We start from the raw sequence: 21,998 nt of genomic DNA on the forward strand, positions 1-21,998 counted from the left end.
ATATGCCTCCATTAGATTATTTGCTTTTGCCTCCATTGTACTCTCAAGATAAAAAAATGGGAAAAGAAAAATCTGTTTGTGTTATTTCCTCCATTAATAATGACAATGTTTTTGAAGAGACTTGACTTGGAAATGGATGGTAAATTTGGGACTCTGTTATTTTAGAGCCGAGTATCAATATGGAAGCCAGTACAGGTGCTGTCACCTGCCTCACACACTATTCCGCTCGTCATCTAGGTGCCTTAGAGTGGTTGCCAGATGGCCTTCATTGATGACAGAACCTGCAGCCAGGATAGGCACAGGCAGCATGTGGATATAGAGAACGATATGGAACAGCTCAGCATTCATAGTGAGCTACCCTCAGGCTTCAGAAGGCCCGCTGAACTGGGAGGGGGATGTGAGATGAATCTCCCATGCACTGAGAATGTTGTGTGTTAAAAATTACTGCATAATGCAAAAAAAAAAAATGCATTGACTTATTTTATGACTGGATGTTGTTGTGCTTTGGGATTAATGGGCAGGCATTGCTGTTTGATTAAAAGGTGCTAGTACAGTATTGACTTGATAATCTCACCAGGTACACATGCAGAACAAAAGAAGGAATATGGTTTATGGCTCACAAATGGGTTTACATAAACCAAGCAGTCCACTGGCTGTTTAGACGTAGGCCATTCTTTTTGGCTGGCTGGCAACAGGGCAGCCATCGCCTTGTCGATGCCTGAATTCCGCCTTCTTGGATTCACTCTGAGATGACAACGGGCTTTAGCCTCTCAGTGTTTAGATCTGCTTCATTTGGAAATCTTTTAAGTAGTAATAATAATAAAGTTTTGAGGAAATTGAGTGGAACACTAAATTATTCTCTGATACCTAAGTTCAAACTGTGCAATGCTAAACAAGCTTAAAATCAATGCACTTTTATAGTCATTAGAGATCATAAGTGAGCCAAGTCTGCGTTGCTTTAGCTCAGATCTTAGCGTGTTGTGGTTTTATTATAAAAACAGCCTGAATCTGCATTAATTTCACAGTCTTTTTCTCTTAAAAGCCCAAGGGTGCAAGACGAATAAAATGTGAATTTCAAAAAGCAGTGTTTTTATTAGTGCAAAGGGCAGTGAGCCGTGTAGTTGGAGTGGTGGCCTGCATGCTAGCCAACACTGACAAGGAGCAGAGACAGGCACTATAGATTCTAGTTATTTTTCAGAATGAGAAAAAGATAGCCATGGCAAGTTCGATGGGCCTCACAGGAGACATCCAGAGAAATGTACATTGTCTTGTGAGTGTTAGATTGTAGGTCAGGTTGCTGATACATGTCAGAAAGTCACAACTTCCTAAAGTCATGAAGATTCTATACCAGTAAAAAATCCAATGCGAATTTAAGAGGTTTGCTTTATATGCACTGTTGAACCTTAGAGTGATAGAGCATTTGTTTTTGTTCGTAATTAATAAGTACTGGTTTGTGCAGGATTTGGTATATTGGTCTGCATTTGAATAGCATTAATGTATATTTCTACACATACACTTTTTAACTACCCTGAAGCGATTACATATATTTATTTGCTGACGTTTTTGAGTTCTTGGAATTGTATGCTCATTTGCCCTTGGAGTGAGGGTTTTATTATTTGCTGCTCAAAAATCGATGCTAAATTTTGAAATCCAGAGCCCTAATGTGTGGGTGCCTAAGTAAAGATAATCAACCAGCCAGAAAATGTAAAAGAGCAACTTTTTATTTTAGAAAATGTTAACTAGATCTTGCTAATTTCAAACCTGCGGTTACAAAGAGTACCCGGCTTCCTTCTCCTCATCTCCATTTTTAAAAAGTAAACTAATCAATCAACAGATCTTTCTACTCTGGCCAGATTAGCAAGTCAGCACTGTGCGTAAAAAGCAAAGTACGATAAAACCAAAGAGGGAAGTTGTTTATTTTTATGTACTACTGAGAACAGTGTCGTCCTGTGGCAGTTCTCGTAGACCGTGTTGGTTTAACAAGCGTCCAACCCTTTTGTCTTGTTGTTTTTTGTCTTTCCTGCTCCCTGTCCCCTTGTTTCCCACAGGCTGTGCGTTTGTCACATTTTCTACAAGGGCAATGGCACAGAATGCAATCAAAGCCATGCATCAGTCTCAGACCATGGAGGTACTGTATCATCTGCCCTTTCTTTGTTTTCTTTGTGCAAATGATGGGGAATGGTAACGCAATTCTCTCCTGTGTGGATTGTTCCCATGACAATCACAGATTTAAACTTTCACCACCTCTCTTTCCATGCATTCATACTCTTTCTCTCTCCCTCGCTTTCTTTCTCTCTCTGACTTTTCCCCTAATGACTTGAAATGGACTTAGGAAAGCCTTCCTTCCACCTGCTCCCATTATTTTTTGAGCCTCTTATTGCAGTGGCCCAGGGCCTGCCATGTGCAGTCACGGTGCAATTGAAGCCAAGTAGTATTCCGCACCTGAAGGGTCCCATCCGCTCCTCAGCCCAGGGTTGGTATGGATTAAGCATGAACAAACCCCACTCCAAATTGCAACTTGCCCTGTGCTAACTCACGGGGTTCTTTTTGGTTTTTGCTTTTTTTTTTAATGTGGGATCAAGTTATCTTTAGTTACACAGAATTGTGTTTTTGCATCAAGAATGCTGGAGAAAGTTACTACTTCTCCCACTTCATTTAACCAGTGAAAACACTCATGGATGAGAGTCCCCTGAAAAATTTGATTTCTCTCCTTACTGAAAAATGAACAATAATCCAGAAGCATAAAGGCTCAAATTTGGTCTCCTAACGAGAGATAGTGGCTTTAGAGGAAAATAAAGATGCTGGCGTGGGTGCTCACCCGCCAATGCAGATAGATGGCTCTATACTTTTAGTCTGTGATTTGGGTCATGGCCTTTCAGGATTTTGCACAAAAGCATTCCAAGAGTGATATGCTGTTACTTATTCTGTGCTGTCTGATAGAATCATTTGGGAGTGCATGTGCTGCTGTATTCTGTACACTGTATCTCTGTGTATGGGTGATCTTTTCCACAGGTGGCCTTGTGGCGTTATCTGAAGTTACGTTTTTTTTTATCTTTGGGGAAAAAAATATTTTCCGCTTTATTTAATTAGCAAAAATTTCTTAATTGATCGTTTGAGCTTCTTTTTTGGCCTCCATTTTTTGGGGGGTTTATTTTTTGTTTGTTTGTTTGTTTTGTTTTTTTTGCAATGCTGCATCTCCCAAAGCATGCTGGGAGCTAAGTGCTCAATATGCGTCATGTTTTGTGGCAACTTTTTTACAGTGAGCCAAAGGGTGGGTGGGAAGGGGGTGGGGGGAGGAGTGTGCATGGCATTGTCATTAAGTGTTTACTGTACTTTTCTAAGTTTTGATATCAGCATTGCAAAGCCTATTGTCTTTTTCGAACTTCATTTTGACTTTGATATTCCTAACATATCTTATATAATCACTGTGTTTTCCTTTCAGTGCAATGCATTTTTAAGACACTCCCACCCCCTACCTGAAGGCACGCTCAGGTGAAAATCGGCCATGATAGGAGATAATTAGGGTTTGAAATATCTGGGAGCCAGTTTCCTATGTGACAGTTTTTGTACCCCTGGTCCCTTAACTTCTGCTGCTCCATCATTGTGGATCAGTCTGATTTCCAGCTTCATGTCAGTGTAGAGATTAAAATGAAAGTACTATTAGGAAAAAGAAAGTCTTTACCTGTATTTATTACCTTCCATGTACGTGCTTCATTCTTAATTATTTTTATTTTCTGTAGTTTAGTGATTTGTACCTAAATTGGTCTCATCTTAGATAGTTTTTTAGTCTAAATTCTTTCCTCTCTGTTGGAAACATTGCCGCCCCAGCTGCTTCCCTCAGCGCCCCCTGATAAAAGCCCCAGAGGGGCTGGCAGGGGCCCAGGCTCCCCCCATGTCACAGCAGAGGGAGAGCACAAGGAGAGAAAGCAGAACTGGGTATGAGCCCGACCCCAGGAACAATGGGCTCTCAAAATGAAAAGATTCTGCGATAGAGAATGGGGTGTGCTGGTTCTTAAGGAGCCCTTGGTCCTTTGTTATGGATATCTATTATAAAAAATCAAATTTGGTGCACTTGTTTGAAACCTGGACATCCACGCCTAAAGAGCAGGGCCCTCAGACACTTAAATGTCTCACTTAATTAAAAAATATTGGCATTTAAATGGAAAATTAGACATTACTCAGTTACATTAGAGTCATACAGCTGAAGTTTATTTTCTTCATTTAACAGATTACATTATTTTCAGGACTCTGGCTCACATCTTTAACCAAGATGTGTCATCTAAGAGATTTGGATTCAAAACGATGTGAATGTCAAAGTTTAAAAGAACACGTTTTTAAAAATAATTGATTTTTAATATTGTACCTTCTATTTTTCTACTTTCCTCCAATCTCTCCCTATCCCATTTTTCCGTGTCATGGTTTAAACAAGTAATTTTTTGCTATAGTCATTGGCCTAATTTTCTACTTTTATATCATCTTATGGTATTTAAGGAAGAAAAAAATCAACAGTGAATGTACTTCTAGGAGGAGATGCTATAATTTGTTATGGAACAAATTTGATAGAGCAATAACAACCCTTTTCCATGCAAAACCCTTTCTCTATATAATTTTCACCTTCAGAGTATTTTGCCCTCTTTAAGGAATGAAGTGCTGAAATATGGAGCTGATGAAGAAAAATGAAGCATAGTTTTTTTTTTTAAATGGTGGAAATACTACTTTTATGCAGTTTACTGACATTTAACATTCTGTCCTGTGACTATGGCTACCAGAGCTAAAGACTGATACGCTGGAAATTCAACACCTCATTTTTCTCCCTTTTTTTGGTAATACAGACATGATCGCCTCACATGGTCATAGCTACCTCCCCAATAACTACCCAAGGTGATAAGAAAAAAATGTAAGGGAGTTTTCCAGGAGAAAGAAAGTGACCCGGTCCAAGGGAAGAGAAAGGAAACGCTCACTTAAAGTAGGAAAATAAAATTCTGAGAGGAGCGAGAGAGGTCTGTTATCATGCTGAGTTTCAATAAAGGGTTTTTGTTTTTTTAATCACTTGGGTAGAATTCTTTTTACCTCAGCAAAATTTAACAACTGTAATTGTGATGAAATGTGTAGACAAGCTGTACTAAGAAGGACAGGAGAGTGGGGAGGGAGGAGAAATGTCTCTGCAGGTGTTTACCAAATGCAGATGTTTAACGGGGCTTCTAAACGGAGGTCTTCTTCATGCCTCAAGGAGTTAGGCCCTTATTTCCCCTATGCTTTTATCTGCATCAAACATGAACTCGTCCTATTTTATAACCCTTGGCCATTTCTTACTACCCCTACTCCTTGCCTTTTAAAGGAAGTGAAAATTGAGAGAAGCACCTAGAAGGGTGAGATTTGTTAGAAAAAGAAGCCAAGTGGACTCCTTCTGCTGCCATTTATTCTGTATCTCCTTTGACTGGACAATACTGCTAAGGTTTTGGTTCACAGTAGCTCAGGGGACTGTGGATAGTGTAGACGTGACACAGGAAGGGAGATCTTTCTGAAAACATGGGAACAGTTATGTTGGTCAATGCCCATGTTTTCTGACTATCTCCTCCCTTCATCCATGTTTCTAATACAAATCCCCTTCTCCCAGTTATATTGCTGGATCAGTATTATCCCCACAGTTCCACAGTTAAAAAACCCATGAACTGAAAATCAGAAAAATTCCAGTTTCCTTGTCCCCTGCTCACATGTGGAAAGAGGTAGACACACGAAGCAGGTCTATCTTTCAGACAAGTGAACCGTGCAGTTTAGTTCAAGAACATAGATAAGGTCTGTTGTCTCTGAGGAGGTTCTGGGAAGGCTGAAGGAAGACACACAAAGAAGGAAGGAGAGGCAGTTTCATAACCTGAGCGAGAAAGCAAATGGCTCCACCGACCACCAGATCCCCAAGGGAACCAATGACCGTATCTGGAATTTTCTGTTGATGGTACTATTCCAGAGAAGAAGGAATATCAAACCATTTTAAAACCATTCCGACCATTCCATGTGCTCCAAGGTAGTTCAGAAAACTAGATCCAGGGCTGAATCTGATGAGAGGATTGGGCCAGGCTGTAACTCCCTCTTCACTTTCCGCTGTGTCTGACCACAGGGCTGCTCTTCACCTATCGTGGTGAAGTTCGCTGACACTCAGAAGGACAAAGAGCAAAGACGCCTCCAACAGCAGCTGGCGCAGCAGATGCAACAGCTCAACACTGCCACCTGGGGGAACCTGACGGGTCTGGGCGGACTCACCCCACAGTACCTGGCGGTAAGTGCCGGAGGCCAGTCAGTGCGTGGTCCCCAGGAGAGAGGGGAACATGTCCACTGTTCCTCCCACAACTTACTTGCCCCCTGAGTATGCTAAAGGATTCATTTGGGGGACACTTAGACTCTCAGGGAATTATTGAACTCAGCACTGATGCAGGGTATTTTAAGCACATGAGTAATTTAATTCTTGACTGATATAGAGACTGGGCAAAGTCCCACAGGCTAAATTTCTAATCCCTGTTTCAGAGACATCATACAATTCCCTTGATAGACTCTTGTTAAGGAAACTGAGGCAGCTGTGGACGGAGCGCTCACTGCCTCAGCTTCATCGGTTCCATGTCAGGGCCCCAACTGGAATCCCCGTGGAACTTTCCTTCAGAGATCCTGGGTCTCCCAGGACACCCTGTTGACTAGACCAAATATTTCTTAACTTTATCTATTAGATACCAAAAAATTAGATCCTATTTCAGGCCAAATAGACCCAGCTCTTTCCGTCATCGCTCACATTTCATTGTTTCTAAGCTTTCACTTGCTCGGTTTTCCCATTTCACCCTGTCAGTGTCTTTGTTAAATACCATCACCAGAAGTTAAGACCGTTCCCCTGGTGAGACCTTAAATAGCACAGGGCAGTGGCCGTTAGCATGGACTCTGAAATCTCTTAGTGTAGCTCGAGAGTGGCATTTGTAGTAACATGGAAGGCAGCTAATGTGCCTCTAGTTTTTATTTATCTTTGCTTGAACTGCTGTCAAACCATGTTACCCTACTCCATTTTTCTGTTTTGGATCCTAAATGCTGGTCCCCTCATTTATTAATAGAATTTGATGTTGTGAGATTGGGCCTTTTTCTCAGCCTCTGCCGTGTGTGTGTGTGTGTGTGTGTTCGTCTGTGCCCTTGCTCTGTCACTGGACCTAACTGTCCCTCTCAGGATTGTCATCCACTAGGCTGACGTGGTCGCAGAACCTGTGCTGTTCTGCCGGACAGTCCTCCCTGGCCCTGACAGGTCAGACCACCTGTCTGTAGAGGAGAGAAAAGAGAGACTCAAACGGGTGACATCACTTACCCCAGGAATGTGCTGCTGCTGGCCCCAGGGGTGCGCCCCTCCGTGTGTCCCCTCCGTGTGTGCCCTCCATGTGTGCCCTCCGTGTGTGCCCTCCGTGTGCCCCCTCCGTGTGCGCCCTCCGTGTGCGCCCTCCGTGTGTCCCCTCCGTGTGTCCCCTCCGTGTGCGCCCTCCGAGTGCGCCCTCCGTGTGCGCCCTCCGTGTGCGCCCTCCGTGTGCCCTCCGTGTGTCCCCTCCGTGTGCGCCCTCCGAGTGCGCCCTCCGTGTGTGCCCTCCGTGTGTGCCCTCCGTGTGCCCCCTCCGTGTGAGCCCTCCGTGTGTCCCCCCCGTGTGTCCCCTCCGTGTGTCCCCTCCGTGTGAGCCCTCCGTGTGCGCCCTCCGTGTGTCCCCTCCGTGTGCACGCTCCGTGTGTCCCCTCCGTGTGCCCCCTCCGTGTGCGCCCTCCGTGTGTCCCCTCCGTGTGCGCCCTCCGTGTGTCACCTCCGTGTGCGCCCTCCGTGTGTCCCCTCCGGGTGTGCCCTCCGTGTGCGCCCTCCGTGTGCCCCCTCCGTGTGTGCCCTCCGTGTGTCCCCTCCGTGTGTCCCCTCCGTGTGCGCCCTCCGTGTGCGCCCTCCGTGTGTGCCCTCCGTGTGCCCTCCGTGTGTCCCCTCCGTGTGTCCCCTCCGTGTGTCCCCTCCGTGTGTCCCCTCCGTGTGTGCCCTCCGTGTGCGCCCTCCGTGTGCCCCCTCCGTGTGCCCCCTCCGTGTGTCCCCTCCGTGTGTGCCCTCCGTGTGTGCCCTCCGTGTGTTCCCTCTGTGTGTTCTTTCCGTTTGCCACATTGCTTCTCAGAGAACAGACATGCTCCTGTTCCTTTATTCCCCAACCCCTGCCCAGTGCCCACTGGGTCCTGCATATAATAGCTTCTCGGTGCGTGTTTGGTTAATAAATGAGGAACCAGCTTCTCCGGTCTTCATCTGAGTCCTTACGAAAGCCACTGACCGAATTTGCTGTCATTTTCAGGCCATTCCTCCACGAAGGCACCATAGGAGGTTTTGCCAGGTGTCCTGCTAATGTCTTCTTCTGGATCTGCCATGTCTTCTTCTGGTCCTATCAGTGTAGAAATGTTACGAAAAAAGAAATGAGTCTGACTTAATAACTTGTTTTTCACAAACTTGTGCTTTTCAGATGTTCACAGACCATCTGTTCAGTGGTGTATACAAGAATTTTTATCAGAGATTGAAGTCAAGCTCCCCTTTTCATGGTTTCTAAGCATCCAGCTTCCCACTCCACCGTTTCCAAAAATGAACACACATGTGCCGGTCCCTGGTCCCCAGCACAGCTCCATGCCCCACAGTGTACAGAAGTCTCTGGCTGTTTCTTTAGTCACAAATGCAGTGATTTCTGTACCCTGGAAGAGAATTAGCCTCATTCTCATGTCTAACACACATTTCTGTGCGCTCCTTACTATGCTTTCTCCTACTCGGAATCGGAAGTCCATCTCTGCAAGGGCCCGTGGCCTTTGAGGCTCTCCTTGCCTGTGTGTTGAGGGGCGGATTCTGAGCCCGACTCACCAGAGAATGGTTTTCGTGGGAAGAGCCCTCAGTAGTAGTTTCATGACACTCCAGCTTGAGCCTGCTTACCTCAGTAGGCTCTATTAATTCCTCAGAATATCTTCAAAGTGTATTTAATTGTACTTAACTTTAATTTTTTTAAAAAACCTAATAGGAGGAGTAAGGGGTTGCAATCACGAGAGAATGAAAAACCCAAGTAATCAAACCAAAGTAAGGGACTTTTCTATTAAAATGGATGATCCTTGCCTTCTCCCTCTTCCTCCCTCTCTTTGTGTGTGTCTGTTTCTCTCTCTTTCTTTCTGTGATACCTAGGTAATATACAGGGGTGAGCAAAAGTAGGCTAGATTACCAGCCATCATTGCCTAAAAGATAAATCATAACTAAGATAAGAAATAATAAGACAAATAAATACAATAATTGATAAAGTGATGATAATACAAGAATAAACTGTTGCGTGTACTCACAGCTATAACCCTACTTTTGCCCACCCCTGTATTCAGCAAGTGGAGAAGGATGAGAACGTTAGAGACATTTTTCTGGTAACAGTTAAAGTTAATCCCTGTGATACCATGGTCACTAAATCTTCGGTTTAATTAGCCACTGAAACTCCACTCTGCTCGTGCTTTCAAGTGAACGGATCAGTGCCTACTTTTGAGTCATATTTATCACGGAGTTTTGTTCTTATTGAACCGAGGGAATGATGGCCTTCTACGTTTCGTTTCGCAGAGCTCCAAGTAAACTCTGAAAGCTCTCTTTTAGGTAGTGAATCCTTCTCCTCCTCCAAAGCACATAACAGCTTTTCAATAATAAATTCGGTGTGAATCTATGCTTTTTGGTATTCATGTAAATCTGAGTAGTGGAGGCAACTATATGCTTGTCCCTGTATACAACCTATGTCTCTATTGATCAACCTTAACAGAAAAAGAATATCAATACATTTAGTCAAATACTTAGGATAGCACCTGAGTGTTAGCCTATAATTCAAGTCGATTGGGCCAGTGAAGGAGCATTTTAGGGCATTAGTCACACGCCTGTGCCTTGTGGCAGCCACTGAGTCCGCGTGGGGAAAAGGTGATGCTGACATGTTTGTGATGCAAAGTGCAGCCTCACCAGCTTCCAAGTGCTGACAAGCGGCATGTTTCTCGCTGCAGTGAAGACCCTGTTTAAAGGGACTGTCATGGCCATGTAGCCATGGCTGTGAAGAGAGACGTCATGTCTGTAGTTATCATGATGATTTCTCTGTTGGCCCAAGAATCAGTGGCTCCGTGAGCATCTAATAAAGGATGAAGGGAACAGAGCTGTGAAGGGACGGGGAAGGGACCGAGGCAGGGACCCTGATTGACGGGACTTACAGTAACGACGAGGCTGCCGAGAGATCGCATTAGTCACGCCACGTTGGTTTCAATAGATTGCACACCTGGTTGTTAAGAAGAGTGAATTGATTAATTGTTTTAAGGCAGCAGTGTTATTGAGTTTCCCCAGTGTCTGTATCTCTTAATAGAGATCAGACAGTGCTATGGATTTACAGCCCCAACTCTGGGCACCTTCAGTCCATTAAGAGACAGCAGCAACCAGCTGTACAAACGTAACGGAAGTGGGATGTGTTAGTGTAGTTTGGAAGCCACTTGGCCCTCACCTCGAGGCTTGTTAACGGTTGCGTCTCCCTCCGTTCGCAGCTCCTGCAGCAGGCCACCTCCTCCAGCAACCTGGGCGCCTTCAGCGGCATTCAGCAGATGGCGGGTGAGTGGTGAACCACGCCTTTCCTCTGACTGTGCTGTTGTCTGAATCCAGGGGGTTCAGAGGGCAAAGGAAAGCAGCGGGGACAAAGAAGAACAAAAGCAATTAGCAGCCCTCTTTGCTCTCTGGTTGGGGTGTTAAAATTAGACTAGCTGTGGGAAGTTGCCCTCCTGCCTCAGGCATTTCCAGCAGTAGTAACGTGGGGGCACAGCGCGTTCCTGCATAGTACGCCCCTTGTCTTATTTTTAAAATTGGGATTGGTTACTGGGGAATTTCCAGCAAGATTCTTGTATCCAGGGCAGCCAAAATGATTAACGTCCTTCTAAAATCTTAATAATAGGCGCTCAATAAAAAAACAGTCTGACCTCCATAATGAAAGCCTGGACTGCAGGCCTGTCTCTGTGATGGTCTGCTGTCCCCTGACGTCCACAGACAATGAACAGGGTGCCTTTTCCACTGTAGTCCCCCAGTTGACAGAATTGGGCATCAGACGCTTTTATATGAAAGCATAATCTTTGTTCTTGAGAAAAATCAAAGTGTGGCTGGATTTGAAAGGCAGCGCGCGAAGGGTTGCTTTTTCTAATGAGCTGTGTCAGCGGTGAGGAGGTGCAGTGACTAGTGACAGGTCACTCCTGCTGTGTCACCTTCAGGCTGGTCCCCTAACTTTCCACAGGGCGGGGCAGGCCGCTTGTGCAAGAAATCTGAACACAGGTGCCATTCACCTGCCGCGAAGAACAGCCAGAGCGCTTTTTCCTCGTTTCTTTCCAGAGAGGTGGGAGCCAGGGCAAGGAGAAGCACAGGTTTTTGGCCCGTTAAAATCAGGCAGTTTGTTTTAATCAAGGACACCCTGAGTCAATGTGCAGAATAAAAGCCATGATGAAAACTCCTTTTTTTTTCTTTCTTTTTTTTTTCTTTCCAAATACATACCCTTGGTGTGTTTTTTTCTTGTTTCACTTTGAATGGATCTGGAAACACTCTCCATGAGTGTACACAGGTTTCCCCTCCTGTGTGCTGTGATCCTCAGCCCAGCCTTTCATTGTGGCTTCACAGGCTAATGGTAGCTTGTCTGACGGGACAGATTGGCCCACGGTAAACATAATGCAGAATTAGTCGCTGGGCTCTAAATCTACTGGCACTGCCAGCTTGTTCTGTTGTAATTACAGCTTTTGGATTATTGGGGAAAAATGTATGTTCAAATGATAAGTAGTTAAATCATTCATCGGTGTCTTCATGAATACAGTTTGGGAAGCTGGCCTTGGAGCTAAGAATCATATCGAATGGTTCATTTATTTTTAGTTCTGTGAAGGGAATTGGAGTGACATAAGTAAAATATTCAGGAAGTTTTCTATGTTTTAAAAAGAGAAAACCTCCAGATTGCAAGCGCTAAAATAAATGGTAAGGTTTGTCCCATTTTCCACGGAGGCTAGATTTGTTTTTCTTCTAATAGAAAGAATGGCTGCGCCTAGATCCAAAGTTAGGGTCCTTGCTTCGAGGAAGCCTCGGGCTCTCGTCTCCCACCCCTGAATTATGCTCTGGCTGCTGTCAAGCACACTTCCCGGGCGGACAGAGCACCCTCACTTGTTAGCTGTGTGCTTTTTTTCCTCACAAGCCACAGGTCAGGATGGAGTTCACGTGCTTAGCGTGCTCATTTACACACAGATATCTGGGAGTCACCTTAGGGGGTGCATGGATCGGATGGCTAATATGAGGCCTCTGTAAATGCACTGGGCTTCCCCAAATGCCCCGTTCTTGAACCTTCAATATATGAAGTTCAGTACCCTGTGTCTGCACAGGTCAGAAAATCAAATGCTGACAGTCCATGGGACCACTGCCTTGAATATTCAGAGTGTTAAGGATGTAGATGTCAAGGCGGTCTGCTGGGCCTGTTTTCTATAAAGGGTGCCCTTCATTCGTAAGCATAATTGTGTCGTGGTCCTAATTGTTTGAAGCATTGTGGTTTGGGGTATTTTTTTTCAGTAAGGTGAAGTTCAGTGGCCTGCTCTTTCGTCTTCTCCAAGAAGTAGGGCTTCCTTTTTTGTCTTTGCCAGTCATCTCACCCAGTATTAAAAAGTGACCTGTGATAGGGGTCACTTGCTAGAGAAAGCCTCCCCAACTCGCCAGATGTGGGAGGGGTGCCCCTCTCTCTTGTGCCCCTGACCCCTGACTGCCTCCCCTTCCTCCCTCACCTCTCTGACACGCCTGAATCGTCAGTGCTCCGCGAGGCCGTGGCCTGGGCTGATGGACTCAGCCCTCACTCCTCCAAGAGGTGCTCACAACTATTTTTGAGTGAATAAATTTATAAACCGACAAACTCAAATTTATGTTTTGGATACATTCCCAATGAGGCTAAAGTTAAATGCCTGGTTTCTTAATTAAGCAATTTGGTGTTAGCCTTACATCTAAGCACCCCCACTTACACCCCGACAAAAAACCCACATTATATAAACTAAGGACAGGATGTTCACGGGTAAATTAGAGAGCTTGTACAACATCACGCATGTTATGGTGCAGATGCTCTGCAACACACATGGCACACATTGGAGGAGGGATATGAAGGCACACCGAGGTCATGGGTCCCAGACCCCCCCAAGGTTAAAATGCTCCTCAAGTAGTTGAGGTTGTGGCACAGTGCGAGGGGCACCTACACAGTCCGATGCCGTCTGTGTGTCTTCAGTGCCGTACGTGAACTCCACATGTAAAGTTCAATCACTCCTGCATGGAACACTCACCAAAGAGCGTGAAATGTCACCGCGGAAACCAGTCGCACGTGGCTGTGAACCACTCTCAGGCATGGCCCATGGTCTGCCCTTCGGGAGACTCAGATTTATCATAGTCTGAATGTCTCGTTTGAGTGAGTAAAATACTCACTGTTGGAGGAGAAAAATGAAGTAAATTTTTCAAAAACAAGAAGCAGAAAAAGAAATTTTAGATGAGAAATTACTAATAGTTGCATCATTAAAAGTGAATGAGACATCAGCTATACTTTTTTATCAAACTAAAAGTAACTCTAAACGTGTTCCATGATTTTATTAAAGGGTATCTTTATTAAATATGGATTTTTAAAGCAGAGAGGAGATTGGGATGAAATCTTAATAAACTGAATGCTTTTATGGTACTTTTTGTGCATCTTTGAAGTTGATTTTCCCTCTTAAAACTCCTAGTAAAAAAGTTATTCATTTTCTCACTCAGTCATTTGTTGCATGAATTTCTGAAATCTCAGAAACTCGGGTCTGAGTTTGGGCTCAGAGTCTGGATTTTTCCTGAAGAAGAAGGAACAAGGGAAAAGTGGCTTAAGGTCATTAATTCCTTTTAACAAAAGAGGATTGTTAGAAAAACAAGAGTCGTATTTTACAATTTTGTTTTTAACAGAGCTCCTTGAAATAACCATGCCATTTATCCTCACAGCATGCCCAGAACAAAATCACCCCTTTGTTACTACATTGCAGTTGGGAAATCTGAAGCAGGAAGAGGTTAAATAAGTTATGTGAGCCCACAGCACCAATAAGGGTCATAATACGGACGGACGAGGATACAGAATCCCCAAGTATCAAACAGCTTTATGAGGTAGGGACTGTTAGTATCCCATTTTACAGGTGGGGCAGCTGAGGCTTAGAGAGGTGAATGAAGAAACTTGCCCAAAGTTACTGAGCAAGTAAGTGGCTGATCCACATTTGACATCCATTGCAGCCTGATCCTGAAACCTGAGCTCTCCGTTGCCCCCAGCTTGGGAAGCAGAGCTCAGTGTCTCAGCAAATGCAGGTGTGCTTGCGCAGGTACAGCTGCAGTGACTCGCCCACCCAAGGGTTTAGCAGGCCAAGTAACACTCAGGGGCAAGCTGTAGATAAATAATACAGCGAGGGCCACAAATCTGCCCCCCAAAAAGCAATTCAGAGACAGGAAAAGTGCCTCCCTCTATTCTGAACCACGTTTCAAGTGTGTAAGTGTGGTTTGCTTTTGTCAAGAGAATTTGTTTTCTAGGGTGAGGAATTGTTACTAGGAAACTTTAGAGATTCTGAAGCAATCAGTGGCTGAAGAGTATCTTTTTTTGTTGTTGTTTTTATTGACTTGAGAGAGAAAGAGGAAGGGAGAGGGAGAAGAGGAACATTCATCAGCAGCCTCCTGCATGCCTTCTACTGGGGATCCAGCCTACAACCCGGGCATGTGTCCTGACCGGGAATTGAACTGTTGACCTCTTGGCACACTGGACCATGCCCAACCAACGGAGTCACACTGGCCAGGGCAAAGAAGAGTATCTTTTGATAACAAGAGAAAACTTTCACTTTACTTCTGACATTCAGTAAAGCTGCTAGTTACTCCGTTTCAAAATATCTAGTCTACGTTTTAAAAGTAACTGTAAAATTATAGAGTGCAAGTATTTGCTTCAAACAACAACAGGCAATGCTTTTCATCAATTTGAGGTCCATTCCCAGAGAAGACTGTCTTAGAATATCTGTGATGAGTGGAAAGTGGGAAGGTATTTTAAAAACTGTACTGGAGGCTGGGAACCTGCCGTTAGAGACCCTGCCCAGGTGTGAGGTGTGCAGCCCCGTCCCAGATCCACAAGGATTCCCACTCTTCCCAAGGCCTGTCTCCCACCCTCCACCACACACACTTCCTGCAAATGTGCTAATGGGCCTTATGAGAACCTTTTATAACCACCCATCTGTCACTTTCTAACAGACCTGATTGGCAAGCACTTGTAACAACTGACATCTGTTCTCGCTTATTGATATGCAGATTTATGGTAATTGCTATGAACAATAAGACACAGAATTACCTAAGGTGAACATTAAATTAAATTTTCATGCCCTCTCCTTATAATTTCTTTTTAAATCTTAAATTTCGAGTGGGCATATTTGCACATCTGTTTTCCACACCATTTCTTTCCTTTGAGAAGGACCTACTTTTCCCAGGAATGAGTGAAGCGGGCAATCTCTATATTCCCAACTTTTTTTTTTTCCTGCCATCTTGATCTTGGCACACTATTGGATTTCATAAAACTCGTGTAAATGCATTGCATGTCTAGTCACCCAGATTATCACCCCTGTTTTGAGGGGTGTCCATCTGAGCAGATTTCTTCATGAGGCTCACAGCGGCGGTTTCTTCTTAGAAAAGAGCCCTGCGCCCAGTCAGACCCGACTTTCCTGGGATGCCGCCCTCTCTGCTCTCCTTGGCTGCCCTTTCTGGATCATTGTATGGGAGCAGCTAGAAAGGGAAGGTGGGACCCAGGAGGCGCCTGTGAAAGGAGCTGAGACAGAGGAAGGATGCGCTCAGACTCCCCCAAAGAAAAAAAGAAAACGTCGGAAAAGCCCAACCGGCCTGGCTCAGTGGTTGAACATCAACCTCTGAACCAGGAGGTCACGTTTTGATTCCCCGCCAGGGCATATGCCTGGGTTGTGGGCTCCATCCCTGGTGTGGGGCGTGCTGGAGGCAGCCAATCAATGATCCTCTCTCATCATTGATGTTTCTATTCTCCCTCTCTCTGCCTCTCTGAAATCAATAAAAAAAATATTTAAAAAATAAGATGAAAAGAACCAGAAATGTGAATTCGAAGTGAGCAGAAGTAGAAACTCCCTATTAGTGGGCTCTGGGGCCTTGATGTTGGCCCAGCGCAGAGTTAAAGGAAAGAGATCTCACTCCAGCCGGGAGCAGGTGGTCTGCGAAGGGGGACGCCTGAAGAGACAGAGATGCAGTCAGCGTGCCAGCAAGTCTGGTGCAGTTAAGGAGGCAGAGAGAGGAGCTGCAAGCAGGTCCCCACAGGCTTTCCAAGCTGCTTTCTGAGTTTCCGGAAGCAGTATGGCTCCCAAGCCACCTTCCTTAGTGGGAAGTCCACACCATGGATGAGGACTCCCAGGTTGGGAGAAGCAGGAGGAGCCAAAATATCAGTCCCCAGGGACACGTGCTGTAGGCAGGACGGGCTCCGTTTTATTCCCACTTCATAGCCAAGAAGTCCGAGGCACAGACAGTTAGCAGTTTGCTCAGGGAGGTCGGTGGGCGGGAGGTGAGGCAGAGCCCCCGTTGAAACCCAGGCGTCTGAGAAGGCGGCCTGCACTCTTCTCCACCAGCCGCGCTGCCTCCAGTCAATGGCAGTTGTCACATTGTCACCAGCAGAGAAGGCTGTGCATTCCAGGCCCTGGGAACTCAGGACAGGGAGACGAAGAGATGCCTCTGCATTGAGAAGCAGAAACGTGGGGGTCGGGCCGGAAATGAGGCCCCACCCAGCATAGGGGGCAAGGAACCGCCCTGACCACCTCTGGTGTGCTAAGCACTTCTGTCTGGGAGTGAGTGGGGAAGGGGCACCTCGAGACCTGCCAGGGTCAGCCCTGAAGGGACTAGGATAGAGGATGGGGCGTGCTCCCCTCCCCCTGGAGCGCTTCAGCTGCCCAGTGCCTTCCTCTGCTCTGTCTTGCCCCCGGCAAACTAGAGACCAGTGAGAAAGAGTCTCTGAGTTCCAGAAACTGTCCAGCAGGATGATCCCCCAGCTCCTGGCTCCTCCCCGCTCAGTATACAGCAGTCTCTTCGCGGGCAGGGACTGTCTCGTTTTCTGCTTAATTCTCAGCGCGGTACCCAGGGTTTGGCTCATATGGTCACTCAGTAACTGATGGACAGACAGACAGATGGACAGATGAATGGATGGATGCATGGGCAGATGGATGGGTGGGTGGGTGGACAGATGGATGGACAGACAGGTATATAGATGGGCAGGCACATACATGTGCTATTCTCTGCTGGTTCTCCCCATCTAACCCTTCCCTTCCTCCTCCCCAAATCCCTCAGGTGGTAGGGATCATTGCAGTCTCTCCTTTCCACGCACCATCTCTGCTTCCTTCAGCCCATATTTTCTTCCCTTCCATGTGATTGTTAAACAGAGTGCCCCCCCACCCCCCCCCCCCCACCCCCCGTGCGGTGTCCCAGAGCCGAAATCCTGCTGCCTGGAGTTTCTAGCTGAGGCAGGGGGAGCCTGACCAGCTGGCACACTCCGGTGGGGGAGTGTGGGAGGGGCACACAGGGCCTGGCCGGGCTCCTGAGCAGAGAGGGCAGTGGGTAGTGCACCTGAGTGTTGTGGCCAGGCTCCGGGACCTATAAGGAGCGTTAGTTCTGAGATGAAGAACACACATGGCTCTACTGAATATTTGTAGAACAGATTAACTAACGATGGAGGGAAACAGTCAGCACTTGGTGCATTGTCAGTACTCACGAGCTGATAAAACGTGGAGGAAGCTAAGAACTCGGATGGATCTATGGACAGTGCTGTTCGTTATTCTGTCAACTCATCCTACATGGAGTTGTCCCTCCCCTGCTATGTAGACAGCAGTGTGTGTGTGCGTGTGTGTGCGCGCCTGCATGTGTGTGTATGCAGATGTGCTTAGATGGACTTGTATCTTTGTCCTCAAGGAGCTTGGTATCTAGCTATAAAGATAAGAAATACACAAAAATAGCATCAAAGTGAGATATGGTGACTGAGTGACCCCAGAGTTAAGAACAAGGAGATGAGGGAGTTTGCAGGTAACACACAGAAAGTGCACGCCCGTGTGAGGTGTGGCTGCAGCGATGCCCCGGATGGGAGGTTCTGCCACTGTTGGTTCTGTGCCCTCTGACCTGAGCCTCCGACCCAGGGGCGTGGGCCGAGCTCCTTCCAGCTCAGGAACTCTGCCCTCGGGCACGTGGCTCCTGCCTGGGGCGGGTCGGAGGAGCTATCCCTGAGGAGGACCCTGCAACCTGCGCCTACGAGAGTGGCTCTGCGTATCAGTAACTGGTGCCAGATGTGCAGTGCAGGTTTCCATTTTAGTGCTAAAGCCTCCCTTGCTGCACAGCCAGCTGTGAGCAGTGTAGCCTGGTCATCTGGTTTCTACGATTAAAACATTAGAGGGAACATTCGTCGCTGGAGAGCGAAGAGGGGACAGATGGGTATACACATGTTCCTCACTCCTGGCAGTGGCACTCGAGGCCTGAGCTCTCGTCACACTCAAGTGTGAGGTGTGTTCACACAGCCTTCAGGAGCCGCCCCCCCCCCCTCTGCCCCCACCCCACCCACCCACACCCACCCCCGCCGGGCCCAGATGGGTCTGCACCGAAGCCAGGCAGCTCCTGTACTTTCCTGGTTCCGTTCTCCTGGAGCAAACCTGACAAATAAGACTCTGCTTCCCCGACTCCCGCATCCTCATAGCACGACCTGCAGCGCCTTGTCCGTAGCTGTGCTTGCCAGCAGGTTGCACTCACAGGACTCCAAGCTGCATGTGTCCCGCTTCCCAGAATCCCCAGAACTAAGTGGGTTTTGGAAAACAGGTGTTGTCTGTCCCCCTAAGCCAGTAGAGCTGGGTGTCCCCGGGAAGAAGGTAGTGTCAATTTGAGCAAAAGCAGAGCCCATTTTGCAGGAAGGACCTCAGGAACTCTTTTCTGAATAGATAAATCCTGACTGAGGGGGCAGGACAGAGGGGCGGGGGAGCCTGGCAGCCCTGTGCGGAGGCTGGTTAGACTGAGGCTGCACCACTGTGGCCTGGGGCCTGGGCAGGTAGGTCACTAGAGCGTTCTCTCGCCCCTCGACCCACCGCCTTCCCCAGCATCTATGGAAGCTGTCATTAGGCCACTCTTTCCAAAGCAGATTAAATTTGCTCAATGGACATTTATTAAGTACCTGTATTTGAGACAGGAAAAGAAGGTAAAATTAAGCTGGTTAAACTCCAGTATCTTTCTATGGAAAATCCCTGTGTGTAAGGAGAGAACCATTGCTTTCTGCTTCTCAGATGTGCGTTGGTGTGACGTGAGTCATGGAGAAAGACTTTGAATGCTCGGAGAACTTTCCATTGAGCAGTAGAAGTAGAGAGGAGAAAAGACACTGAACGTGCTTCTGGCCTGGACACCAGCCCCCAGGCCCTTGCGGGGCATGGCCAGTCCCCCCTCCCCCCACACACACAGGTCACCCCCAGAGCTCTCTGCTGATCCCACCTTCCTGTTGCAAAGTTTCATTTCTCTCCGCTGTTTTTTTTCCTCAATTTTTACTACCCACAGATTCATTCTAGTTAAAAGTAGCCCCTCCTTGAAATACAAATACCTTTAACATGCCAATACAGGTATTTTACAAGTGAAAATATAAGCCACTGCCATTTGTATATATTTATTCTCGTAGTCATCATACTTTTTTTGGAGTTCCTACTATGGATACATTTTAAAGGAGTTCACGTATAAAATAAGTCTAGACAGAGCAGTTCAGTGGCGATAGTAAGAACAGTGGTCACTACCATCGGGGGCTGACATTGAACCAATCACTGTGCTAAGTGATTTGCATTCACCATCTTATGTAGTCTTCACAACAACCCTTTGAGGTGAGATACAGTTAATATTACCGCTCACTGGACAAGAAACAGAGAGGTTAAGTAATTTGCCCAGAGTCGCACAGCAGGTACAGTGGCAGAGCCAGGAAGCCCTGTCAGTTCAACTTCAGAGCAAAAGCTTTTCCCCAGTAAGTTTTCATTTTCTCTCTAATACCTCCTACATGCCGCTATCAAGTTTAGAGACTGAGCGTTTACCCCTCAGCCCTCCCACCCTGTCCACGCCCAGACCTCACCTCTTCTTGACCGCTCTCTGGTGGAAGGCCCGGCTGTGGCCAGTCCACACAGAGCAATCTCTACCTGTCTTTTCTGGTGATCTCTTCAGCCCTGAGCTGATCTGGGAGGGGCATCCTGGGGTAGGACAGGCAGCACCACGGGGAGGTGACTGGGCTTAGAAGTTAGGGGACACACGAGTCACCATGGCTTACATCCCAGGGCTCTGTTGCTGTCATCTGCCCGGCAAAGTGGGCCGGTTGCTAACGCTGCCTTTCTCTTCCTTTCGCAGGCATGAACGCTTTGCAGTTACAGAATCTGGCCACGCTGGCGGCCGCTGCAGCCGCAGCCCAGACCTCAGCCACCACCACCAACGCAAACCCTCTGTCCACCACGAGCAGCGCCCTGGGAGCCCTCACCAGCCCTGGTAAGAGGACGTGAGAAAGGGTACCCAGGCCTGCACACACCCAGTGCCACGTGCAGGGTAGGCGTGCCCAGGCAGCCAGGGGACTTACCTGGACATCGGAGTTAACTTGTTTCTTTATTTTTAAAGAACCAAACTTTCAATGTGTTTGTGTTTTATTTTCCAACGGAAAAAGAAGTTTTCTCTGAGACAGTCCACCGTGCTAGTGGTTCTCACGCATTCATTTGGTTTAAAAATGTGTTGTCCACTCAATCCTTCCTAGGTCTTCACCATTATGAAGAGCTTCAATCTCTTAGTCATGCTTTTTCTCCTGTCTCTTTTTTCTTTCTTTTTTTTCTTTTTTAGCAATTTAAGAATTCTCTGTTACATCTCAAAATCCCTAGTCATTGCAGTGTTACATTTCTCACCACCACCATTCTTCTCATTTGACTTTAAAGTCCACGGTCTAGAGGGACCACATTTGTTGCTTGTTTATGGTCATGTCTGGGCTGTGTCATTTAAGGTCTTTCCTCACATATGTTGATGCCTTATTCAAAAGCAGATGCCATTTTTCTTTCATACAAGCCAGACCTAATGTCGTTGCTTGGATACCATGATTTGTTTGTTAAGAAATGTTTCGCTGGCTCCTCCTCCTCTCTGAATTTTCTAGACCTTGATAAATGACCTCACCTCCTTCTCTGGTAGGTGGAGGAGTTGACCTGGACAATCTCCAAACTTTCTCTAACTCTGAAAACCTCATGACCCTTCACCAGCTATGCCCAAAAGACTAGCTAAGTGTTGAAAAAACTTTCACCTAACAGCACGGGGTTTTCTTTGAGAAAAATAGAAAATGAAAGCTGCAGCACACCGCTGACCAGCTTGCTTAAGGCTTTTGACATCAGGGAGCAAGGCAATAGCCCTTGGTTTGTTTCTAAAACAGTGTAAGACATTTCCCTCTGAGTGCAGTTTGGCGGGAGAAATCTAGGGGATATGTAGGAAGAGCTGGGGGATTTATCCTTAATGTGCTGTAACCTCATAGCAACAGCCCATAGAGCATTGGCTTCATTCTCTAAAATGTCTTTTAAAATGTACCATTCCTCTATGTGGGCCTCGTTTCCTGAAACAAATGGTATTCCTGAGAAACAACTTTGTCATTTCTTCCAACAAATTAAGTTATAGCTCTAATACAATAAATGATACATTTGTTATTAAATAAATCATATAGTGACTCTTTTTAAGAAATAAACATTTTTGACACCATAAATACCCCTTATAAAAATAAGGATTTTTCTTAAAAACAATTTTTAAAATTAACCTCTCTGACCTATCTGTTTTGTAAATCCGACCGGAAAGTATTTTCTCAAATAAGAATTTTTATCTCCCCTATGAAGGCTATGAAATGATTATATTAAAACATCACACATTTTATTGTATC

At 46.2% G+C, this 21,998-nt stretch overlaps 1 protein-coding gene across 12 annotated transcripts in view; it reads left to right on the forward strand.

Annotated features, from left to right (window-relative positions):
- CELF2 (CUGBP Elav-like family member 2) overlaps positions 1 to 21,998 on the forward strand; it is a gene marked incomplete at its 5' end in the record, with an annotated part of 552,657 nt that overhangs the window by 487,379 nt on the left and 43,280 nt on the right. For all 12 annotated transcript variants that reach the window (XM_081085288.1, XM_081085287.1, XM_081085286.1 and 9 more), the window contains 4 exons: positions 2,049 to 2,128; positions 6,116 to 6,274; positions 10,558 to 10,621; positions 20,453 to 20,587. In XM_081085288.1, coding sequence (XP_080941414.1) covers positions 2,049 to 2,128; positions 6,116 to 6,274; positions 10,558 to 10,621; positions 20,453 to 20,587 — 438 coding nt within the window. The remainder of the gene's footprint in view (positions 1 to 2,048; positions 2,129 to 6,115; positions 6,275 to 10,557; positions 10,622 to 20,452; positions 20,588 to 21,998) is intronic.

Source organism: Myotis nattereri, assembly GCF_964212035.1.
Source record: "Myotis nattereri genome assembly, chromosome: 1".
In the NCBI taxonomy this organism is placed as follows: domain Eukaryota; kingdom Metazoa; phylum Chordata; class Mammalia; order Chiroptera; family Vespertilionidae; genus Myotis; species Myotis nattereri.